Source organism: Cheilinus undulatus, linkage group 21, assembly GCF_018320785.1.
Source record: "Cheilinus undulatus linkage group 21, ASM1832078v1, whole genome shotgun sequence".
Taxonomy (NCBI): Eukaryota; Metazoa; Chordata; class Actinopteri; order Labriformes; family Labridae; genus Cheilinus; species Cheilinus undulatus.
The window spans coordinates 37,392,674-37,403,819 of NC_054885.1; the positions used below are offsets into that span (position 1 = coordinate 37,392,674).

Consider the following 11,146-nt stretch of genomic DNA (forward strand, 5'->3'; position numbering starts at 1 on the left):
AATCAAATGTAGCTCCACAAAACTTTATTAACACAAACTCGGTCCCAATTCCCTGCTCAGAGAACAGAGAGAACCTTCCAGGAGGGAAATATTGAAGCTGCAGCGTTTGTGTGCATCCCAGCAGGAGGAGCAGTGACAGGAAGAGATTGTGAGATTGTGCGCTGTAATTGATTGTTTTGTTCAGTCTCTTCATCAGTGCATTGATGTGTTGTTTCAGCACACATGTGTGAACACGCTCACGGAGATCTTACCTGCAGTATCTGGCAGCGGTCCGAGGTGCAGTCGATGTTCTCACAGGGCTGGTACATGCCCAGTGTCACACAGTTGAGCAGGATCACCATGATGCTAATCCTCTCGAACCACGTATGAACAGGTCTGGGGTTAAGGAGCAAAACAGCTGAGGAGGAAGTCACAGCATTACACGGTATCAAAATGTTTCATCACAAAAGGAAGGTTAGAGGATGTCGGATAAGAACATGTAAACCAACAGGATGTTATAAAATGGGATGTAATGTTAGATTCAGACAGAGTGATATGGATGCATTTTCAAGATTATTAGTGGTTCTGTGATCATAACAGCCATGTCAACAGCTGGAAACAGCCCTGACTAGTAAATGTGCATTAGTCTATAAGGTGATAACAGCTTCCAGTCTGTTCTGACCTCACAGTTATGTCTGATTTTAACTGTTTTATGCCAGTTTTTCCTGCAGCGCACAGCCACAAACACAAGCCAACATGTTAGCAGTGTGGACTTGCAGTTCCCAGCAGCAGAGGTGAAAACCGGAGGTTACACAAAGACCCAGCATTTGCTTCTCTGGCCTAAAAATAGTGGTCGAGGCCATTTTTTTACTGTCTTGCTTAACCACTAAACCAGAGCTATTCAATTACAAATTAAACTGGGCCAAATTTTAAAATCAAGAAATGTTCCCGGGCCAGACATGTTAGGCTCCCAGTAAGCAGCTGTTAATGTCAAATTTGAACCAATGATCTCCAAAGATCTCAGGAGGGGGCAAAAGGCTTTGTGTGCTCAGAGGGTGCCAAAATCAGATATGTAAATACTGATTAAAACCTGATCCTCCTCAGCTGTCAGCTGAGAGTAGGATCAAGATAGCCACATCCATTTCCAGACAGGGGTGGAGTAAAGGGCGGAGTCAGACAGCTCAGTAGCATTTAAAGCCACAGACACAGAAACAGCTTGTTCTGAGCAGGGCTGAAACAGAGGAGTTTTTAGACAGACAAAAATCCAATACTGGAGTGTTTTTTCAGCAGCAAACATTACGGGCATGTTTTGTGCACCTTTGAGACCAATATACACTTGTCTCAGAAGGGTAAAATATGTCCCCTTTAAATCTACATTAGAAACATTTAACAGAAAGTCAATGAACCTAACGCAATGAAAAATCAATGTTTTTTCACCATTCTGTCTAAAACAGGATGTTTAATATTATATTTTAAAGACTGAATTTACTTTTTTTCTGCTTTAGATTGATCCATGTACGACAGGGTCTGAACTGTGGAGGATTATCTGAACAGATCATCTTTCAGCTGTGATCCGTTTCACTGATACACACGAACAGAAGTGTTGCATTCTTTTAAATAGTAGTTTAAGACAGAACAGTATAAAAAACCCTCTTAAATGACTTCTTCATAACTTTTTATTTCATGTTTTATATTCATCCGATCATAAATTTAATGGCACGTTCACTGAATCTCCTAAACCTCCTCTTAAAGATATAGATTCAGTGTGGTTCTTCTCTGTTCATTTAACACATGAATATTTGGCTAGACACCTTCTCCTCCATTCACTGGAGTCTGAACAGGTAGAAACAGACAGATTGATGTAACACATCTGAGGATTTGCATAAGTGACTCATTCACAGCTTGTAAGCAGCACATCATGTGAGGTAAGAGGTCACACAGCTGCAGCTTTGCCAGAGAGCGATTCATCAATGGAAATAAAGATGAGGAGTTTATTTTTTCTGCCAAACAGGCTCTGCTATACGCCTTCGTGAGTCATAAATCAGATAGGATAGAGTAAATACGGGGCACAACACATTTTGTGGTATCTGTTTAAGGAGGAGAAAAAAAACCAGCAGCAGGGGCTCATTTTTTAGAGATGTCAGGATCAATTTCTGGACACTGCTTATGCCAATAGAATGAAATATTTTTCTTTTGTTTTCAGAGGGTATTAACGTGATTTACAACCCTGCTGCTTGCTGCACCTTTACTCGCTGTGCATCTTTTTTACCCTTCTCTAGACTACAAAGTCGACCTGCACGCTGCTGCAGAGATTCACGTTATCTCCTGATGTATAGAATGGAAGACCAGAGACAGATGGGGGATCTGAGCTTCATTTATATAAATGAGTCCTCCTTAAAAATCACGAGTTGCCTCTAATTTGAAAATTAATTTTAAGAAATGATGGGAGAAACTACCAAAACATCCATTTTTTTGGACCTCTTCCTTCCTCCAGGCTGGCTATGGGCCTGGGTAGACCATGTGTGCAGCACAAGCCTTCATAATGACTGATTACAGATTAATTATTGTGTCGTTTCATAAAAAAGGAGAAATCTCGACGTTTCTACTAATAAAGCCATGATTGCGAGTATGTGAGAGTTATAATGACTACCATGCAGTTTAAAAGTCTTTTACAGCTTTTCACATTTTCATATCTTAAGCTGGCAGCTTATGCTCTTCTTGTTCTTTACTCTATCCTCTTAAGTCTTAATTTCGCTCTTGTTCTTTGTAGTCACACAATGAGCTTTGGGTCTTTTGTTCCAGTGAACTTTGCACTCAGAAGACTTGTGCTCCATGGTGGAGAGAGGAGAGAAATGGGTCTGTGTGGCACAGAAACACACTGCAGAAAGTACCCAGACTAATGTGGCTGCATAATTCTACATGGAGGACTGCTGATGATGAACTCATGCAGATTAACTTCAGTGTTGAATATCTATAAGAGCATTTTAAAGAGCTAGAACTTGGCTTTTTAACTGGTAGGAAGGGACCAAAGAGGATTGGGGAGCTGTTTTTTAGTGGGCATGGATCTGCGTCCCGCATAAAGCCTATGCTTTTATTTGTTTATTTATCTCATATGTTTGAGCTTTAAATGCCTCTATCTAGAGAGGAAGACAGTGGACAGAGTTGGAAACAGGGAAGAGAGAAATGGGGTGAGACATTCGAGAAAGGGGTCTCAGGCCAAACCTGAACCTGGGCTGTCCACTGGACTAGGCACAACCTAACTGCTGGGCCATCTGCTCCTCATATACTTTTAATTTAAATGACAGGTCTCCATCTCTTCATCCATTCACTTGTTTGTTCTATTTTAGATCCAAACTGCACAATTTTGCATTCTAAATGTTTTCATTTTGTCATAAATACAAAATGTATGCACTACATTTCTTTGGCAGAGAAGACTCAGCTCCAAAGATGCTCCCTGGGTTACTCAGGCAGTATGCTTAAACTTTACAGGGAGCAAACAGCCAGAAACCCCAATATGGATGGATACATTTATGACAATGCATATTAAATTCAGTAAAACTGGTTCAAAAGCAATGAATCCATGGTAGCATTAATCTCAGTGGTGCAACAAGCTTTATGCTATAAATGAGGAGGCTGGGGTGGATGAAGCAGCACTGATGAAGCAGGGATTAGTGAGAAGGGCATCAATTTTAAATACACTGCTGTGTTGAGAGAACGAGCTGTGATTGGCTGTGGGATGTCAGCTGATCACGGCTGGGCATATGACTTCCTGTATGAACTAACGCTAAGCTTCATAAGTGAGTGTACATTTTTAAATACTGGGTTGCTATTTCTCATTAGGTCAGGTATGATGGGTCCTAGGGTCAGACTGTAGGTTAGACCAGTGTTACTCAACCCTGTTCAACCAAAGAGCCACAATAATGGAAAATACCCTTGCAAGAGCCACAATTGAAGTGGTGAAAGTGGCAAAAAAGGGTAAAAGTGGCAATAAAAATAAGTTAAAGGTAGCAAGAAACTGGCAAAAAGTGGCAAAACTGCATGAAAAGAGGTAAAAATTGAGAAAAAAAGTGGAAAAAAAGGGGCATAAAGTGGCAAATATGGTCATAAAGCAGCATAAGCATAGCAAAAAATTAGTAAAAGTGACTAAAATGGGCAAAAAGCAGCAAAAAGGTAAGAAAAATGGGAAAACTCAGCAGAGTGGCAAAAATGAGGAAAAATAGCATATATATGCATTGGAAATTTAACATTTTCTTGAGGAAAAATATAATAAATTACTACATAAAAGAGCTACATGTGGCTCTAGCCACACAGTGTGTAACACTTGGTTAGACCATCTATTTATTCATTTATTAGAATGAAAGAAAGCTGTTGCTTAACTTGATGCTCTAACTGGTGATGAGACCAGCTTTAGTTATACCTTTACAGAATGCCATCAGAAAAGGAAAACCCAGAGGACCACGAATGTATGCTATTATACACTCACTGGAACAATACAGCAAAACGAACAAACTTCTTTTCTAATCCTCATAATTAACACACATAACACAGACTTATAGCTGATAGTGATCCTGACAATGTTGTTGAGTAATGTGAACTACCAATTGTAAGCTTTGTAGCGCCATCTATGCTTTAATGATGGAGAAATTATTCCCCCTCACTTCCCAAATAGCATCATTATTTATTCTAACACATCTTAAATCCATAAACTGCCCACACTTTTGTTGACTTTCATCCAGGTAGCAGTGTGAGGAGATGCACCATCACTAAAGCATCAACAAAGAAAGACTGTGGCTTGGTTATAAGGCACTTCTGTGCTGTATAAGCATGCAAAGTGACAAAGACAAACAGCAGATATTTAAATCTATGTTTTCTTGCAGTCTTAAGGTGATGCAAACACGCACTGTTTTGAAAACACAGTGAATAAAATGTACTGCAATGCTCCATGCAGAAATTGTTGGTAGATGCTGCCGTCCTAAACTCTTTTTGCCCTTCAGGCAAGTTACATGTTTGAACACTACGGATGTTAAGAATAAGACTAAACTAATAGATTTATAAGAAACTTTAAATCTGACATATAAGACATTGAAATGTTTTAAAGACCTCTGGAACAAAATTCAAAAGGGAAAATAAATAAAGTTACTATTTTCTCTTCTGGCAAAATTTTGCTCCATTCACCGATAACAGACTAAATAAAAAATAATAATAAATGTAACCTTATCCCAATTCTAAGATCTGGTGAAGTAGTTTGCATTAACATGAGAAGAATATTTTCTCTTTTTCACACTTTAAAGAAAACTCAGTCGCGTGTCCATGTTGCACTCATGAAATAATAACCCTTAGGGAGCGTTAACAAACAATTGTTCCATCTTTTCCAGCTGATAACCTCTGAGTAAACCTGCCTTGCTCAGGGACAGACTTCATTTTTAATGTGTGAGGACATAAAAGAGAAAAACGCAGCGATATGAAGCTCATTCCTCTCCAGATATTAAGTGCACGTTTAAGAAAGCCTCCCTGTAGATGCTTGTGCAACACTTTAAATATACACGTTCTTCTTTTATCCTGGGATTGTGTGGTTTCAACATCTTTGTTATTCTTCCTCACAATATGTCCCACAGATAAACACTGTACACACCGACACACTCCTACACAACATACTTTCCATTTATCTGAGTCTCTCTCCATCCTTCCAGCCCCTCTCCAGTCTCTGCTCTCTCTTTAGTGCTCCTCTGTGGGGGTAACGCAGTGAAACGGGGAAAATAATATCGGAACAAAGTGTGCAGAGAGGTATTAGTGTCGGAGCTGAATTCTCCTCCTAGTTTTATCATATTACCACCAACCCCCTCAGAAAAGAGCCACTAAGCCCCAGCGTTTCAGCTGAGGTGTTTCTGGAATTTGAAAAAAATGCTTAATAATGCCATGGATGGGGCTGGGAAGGTGAAAAACATGCCCATAAACTCCTTCCTGACACTATAAGCCACAGTATCATACAGTCTATGTGACAGCCATAGAGGCACATGCATAAATACAGTAGATTAGCAAGTTAAGCTAGGTCACTGAGGCAGAAGTAGCCTCTCTGAGCTCAGCCTGGTCCAGCCCAAGCAGGAAGTACATCTTTTTAGTAAGCTGGCTGTCAAAATAAAGTTTAAAGTGCAGTCCTGCATTGTTTAACGATGAGATCTAAATGAGTGCAAAATGGAATCATGTATCACAGACATGGTCTGTTTGTTGTTAATGATGATCAGAACAGTGAGGATGAGGAGCAGACACACAGACATAGAATGGAGTCAGCTGGCAGCGCCACTTTTTAACAGCTTTTCTCCTTCATTATGTCAAAAACATATGATGAAATGGTAGTTCAGTGAAACTCCTCAACCATTTTAGGGAAATTACCTTAAGCTTTCTGAAAAAATTATAGAGAAAATCTCCAACATGTTTGGATAAATTTACAAATAAAATTCTTATTTAATTCAGGGAAAATTTTTGGAAAGCTTTCTTTCCTGAAAGAATCCTGAAACAATGGACCCACATGTTGAGAACCACTGAGCTAAACTATCATTCGTTCATTTTCAGCAGAATAGCTGTCACTCACAATGAATTGATGGAATCACAAAGGACTGTGGGATATGTAGTTTCTTTTACACTTGCCTTCTTCTCAAATGGTTCTTTTTGTCATATGAATTGTTTAGTTCTAGGATTAAAAATAATGTGGACAGGAACTCACACATAAATCTCATGCCTCCAGATATGAGCCAGTAAAAAACAATAGCTGCAGTAGCTGCGTTTCAACTTGTAGAGGGCAGTCACTATGGACGTTTTATTGCACAAAATGTAGATTTTGAATAACTTGAACTCAAATGTTGAGATTTGGTGCCAGATTGGTCAGTAACACTACTCAATGTTCATATGCATGGGTTTAAAAATGAAAAAAGTGGTCTGAGGTTAAGATTACTCTCAAACTGAGGATCTTTACCTCGATGTGTTCCCACGTTCTTCCTTTGCATGTCTGAATCCATACTCTAAATATAATTTCATCTCCCCCTGGTGTCGCCCCCACATTTTTCTTCTTTCTCTGCTTTTTCTCATTTTCTCTCGCTCCCGTGAGTGACAGAGCAAACGACGGCCAATTTTGCCCTTGCAGCAAAAACAAACGCAAACACTTCGGGACACATAATGCCTCGACAGGCAATGAAAAATCAATCAGGCCTGCACGTGTGTAAATGTGTGTGTGCCGGCGTGTATAATACTCCCCGAGCACAACTAAAAGAACCTGCCCTGAGGTTCTGTGCTAGCGAAGCAAAAGCCAAGAACAGAGGCCTGGAGTGAACTCAGAGAAGAGAGGAGTGAGACAGAGAGGAATAAACAAACACAGACACAAAAAGCATGGAAGAGGACTTGTTTGGGACTTAGCTATAAACAAACATGAGACAGGAAGGAGAGGACAAAGGATGCTGGTGCTCAGCGTCTGTTTTGAACTCTCACGGATCTCTGCATAGCTCGGAGCTTAGAATACAAGCCTGAGCAGAGCAGCTCCAAAAACACAAAGCCTCTTCCTGACTCCATCATTACATGCAAGAAAAGGACAAAACTCAGATTCTCACATTTAGACTTTTCACCCAAGACTGAAGACTTTCTGTTAGGCATGATGGCTGCCCCTGAGTCCACACAGCTCTTTGCACGTCCTCAAAAATGAACCTGACATGGACGTAAGACGCAGCACTCATGACTGGTATGGGTAAGAAACAGTCAAAGGGATTCGACAGTCATCATAACGGCAGAGACAACGATGACAGAAAGTTTAAGGACAAACTGATGTCCACATCTGTATGATGGGTATAACAATGCACTGAGACAAACATGCCTGCAGGCCCAGCCAGTGTGTGTGTGTGTGTGGGTGTGGGTGTGGGTGTGTGTGGGTGTGTGTGTGTGTGTGTGTGTGTGTGGTGGTGGTGTGGGGGGTCCTCTTATTTTTTCTGTTCTTGAGCTCAAAATTAGACTTCCTTGGGTGTGCAACACAAATCTTGCACAACAAAGCAGTTTTATTTTTGCTTTGGGTGGTCAAAAAAATCCCTTCCAGTCCCAGATGGTTCCAGATAGTTTGTGCTAACAATGATAGAATTAGCAAATGATGCGATAAGGAAGATTAACAATGTTTTTACAACATAAAAAAACAAAGCAAGTTTATAACTAAAAAATGAGAAAGTAACTGACAACAATGGATCAAAGATGGAGTTTTTTGTTGTAAATAATTTGAAAAAATCACATAAATAGTGGGCACAAATTTGCCACGTGTGGGATGAGACAAAACACATGCTCTGTTCTCCAAGTTAAAGCAGATGTCCTTCAATATATCACTTCTCCCTGCACATATTAAACAACACAACACAGATTAAGTGTGTCTCACTTCAGAAAAATTATGGTTTTACCATTTTCTGTCCAATATAGGTGCAAGGGCAAAGTTACAATCTTTCCAAGCATTCATTACCCCTTTGGTGAGGGACTTGTGCCTGAAAATCCTGTTTAGTGACCGGGTTAAATTGGTGATTCTCAGTGTGGTGCCATGCTGCATTTCATAATTTTTATCAAATATACAAACACATATCTAATGAGTAGATTTTTACGTTTTAATGAAAACTGGGTGCTGCATCATTACTAATCATGGATCAGTGATTAGTAATATTGCCTCGCAGGAAGAAGGTTCCTGGTTCATACCCCAGCTGGACAGGTATCTTCTGTGTGGAGTTTGCATGTTCTTCCTGTGCATGAACAGGAATCATCTAACAGTCCAAAGACATACTTTTAGGCTATTTGGTGATGCTAAATTGCCCATAGGTGTGATTGTGAATGCTTGCTTGTCTCCCCCTGTGATTCTGAGTCATTCCCAGACCAGACAAAATATATAATCCCCCTAGTGCATTCTGGGTCCACCCTGTGGCCACCTCTCACTTGGATGTGCCTGGAGAACCTCCAAAGGGAGATGCCAAGGAGGCATCCTGATCAGATGTGATGGGAAGAAGCGACAGCTGGACAAGCTCTCTTCAGATGTCTGAAATCCTCACCCTATCTCCAGGCTGACCAGACCCTCTGGATGAAAAATATTTTAGCCGCTTGTATCTACAACTTACTTCTGTTGATCTTTGCCTAGAGTTCAGGACCATAGGTGAGAGATGGAAGGTAGACTGACTGGTCAGTATCAGGCTCCCTTTTACCCTCCCTCATGAACAAGAACCTGAGATACTTAAACTCCTTCACTTGGGGCAGACTAAATCTCCACCTGGATGGAGCAATCCACCATTTTCTGGCAGAGAACCAAGGCCTCAGACATGCTGACCCTCATCCACACTGCTTCACAATCAGCTACAAACAACAGTGCCTTCTGGAGGTCCCAGCTGAGGAAGCCACCAGAACCAAATCATCTGCAAAAAGCAGAGATGGGATTCTGAGGTCCCAGGACCAGAAACTGTCCTTGATGGATGGATGGATGGACGGATGGATGGATGGATAAATGGATGGATGGATGGATAAATGGATAGATGGATGGATGGATGGATGAGGTTTATTGTTGATATTAACTTCAGATAAGTTGAGGCACGATTTGCATATTAAGGTCGATGCTGATCTGATGTTACAGTTGATAATATAATAACATATAATTATATATCATAACTATAATATAATTAATACTAATACTGTGTCGGTTCTGACCCCAGAATGAACCTAATAGTAAATTCCTCGAGTGTTGCCATGTTCCGACCTTAAATCCCTCCTATCATGTAGCTGTGCATGGCCTGAGCTCTCCGGAGTGCCCTCTAGAGGTAGCTTTTAGTAACATGCCCCATGCATAGTCGAGTTTATTTACAATTTCACAGCTGGACAACAGCTAGTTCTTCTTGGTCCTCAAAGCCATCAAAGCCAAGCATCCCTGCATCATCTGCTCTGACATGTGAAGTGACTCAGCGCTGCTTGGAGTTCAGCGTCTCTGTCATGGCGACCTCAGACCTTTCCCTCCTCCGGGGAAATGAAGCAGCAGGCGGCTCACTCAAACGCAGCTGATTCCAGAGCGCTAGCTGATGGCTGGTGCTGTCACTGCCTAATCGTGTTGGGCGGGCGCTAACTGAGTCTGACACCATGAGCCTTTGAGGAGAGAGGGGAGAAGGCATGCTGTTATCGAGCTTCAGCATTTAATTTGATTGTTCTTTTAAAGCTATTACTCGTGGGCTATTTACCCTTAAAATGTTGAGGCATCCAAGCAGAGACCATCAGCATGTTACTCAGGAGCTCCAGCTTGTGCTCCTCTCTCCTTCCTCCTCCTCTCCCTCTTCTGTGTCTAACCTATTTAGGATACGGTCAGGTTCTCCTCTCTGTCTTTTTTCTCCTCTCATCTTTTCCCTCCTCTTCTTCTCCATGTCTTTACCTATTTCTACGCCTGTCCCTCTGCGTCAATACACATTTGGTCACACTTGCCCTCTTCTTTCATCCTTCTCCTCCCTATTAGGAGCTTTCCAGTGTTATCAAGCTCTCCGTCTCTCTTTTTGATGAAATATTTTTCACTTTGGGTTGCCGATTCTCTCTTTGTTTGTCCGTCTGCCTTTGGGATGCACCTCGGTGAAAATATAAAGGCAGAGCTAAGGAGCCCCATTTCAGCTTTATTTTACACACCTGTGGTAGGAAAACATCTTAAGAAGAAAACAAATTATTCAAATCATCAAATGTGAAAATGGGGGGTGCTGGTGCATGCTTAAAACCAATTTATTACCTGAGTGCATTTCTTATTTATTTGGTCCCAGTAAAAGTGGGTGTTCCTTGCCTGCTGGCTGCACATAAACATTTTACATAGCTGAGATTGACCATAATGTGCAGAACATTTAACCTTTTGTCTCCATTTCATACATACATTACCTGCTTACTGACAGGCTCATGTGCAGACACGCTGGCTGTTTTAGGTCTGCCTCTTTAATCTTAGAGCTGTGAGCAGGGAGTGTGCATATCTGCAGGATAAAGGCAGATATCTGTGGGTTTAATAAATCCCAACTACATTTCAATGATGCTTACAGTGCTGTCCCAGCTCATGCCTAAACTTTTTAAATATACTAGGAGTGTCAACGCTTTTGCACTTGCCCCAAACAATCACAGTTTAGGTGTTCGGGGCAAGCAGTTACATATCAAATAC

The 11,146-nt window shown here is 41.0% G+C and overlaps 1 protein-coding gene across 2 annotated transcripts in view; it reads right to left on the bottom strand.

Annotated features, from left to right (window-relative positions):
- Positions 1-359, bottom strand: part of LOC121503695 (voltage-dependent T-type calcium channel subunit alpha-1I-like) — a 176,231-nt gene extending 175,872 nt beyond the window's left edge. For both annotated transcript variants that reach the window (XM_041778221.1, XM_041778220.1), the window contains exon 1: positions 252-359. In XM_041778221.1, coding sequence (XP_041634155.1) covers positions 252-341 — 90 coding nt within the window. In that variant the 5' untranslated portion in view covers positions 342-359. The remainder of the gene's footprint in view (positions 1-251) is intronic.
- Between the last annotated feature and the right edge of the window lie 10,787 nt (positions 360-11,146).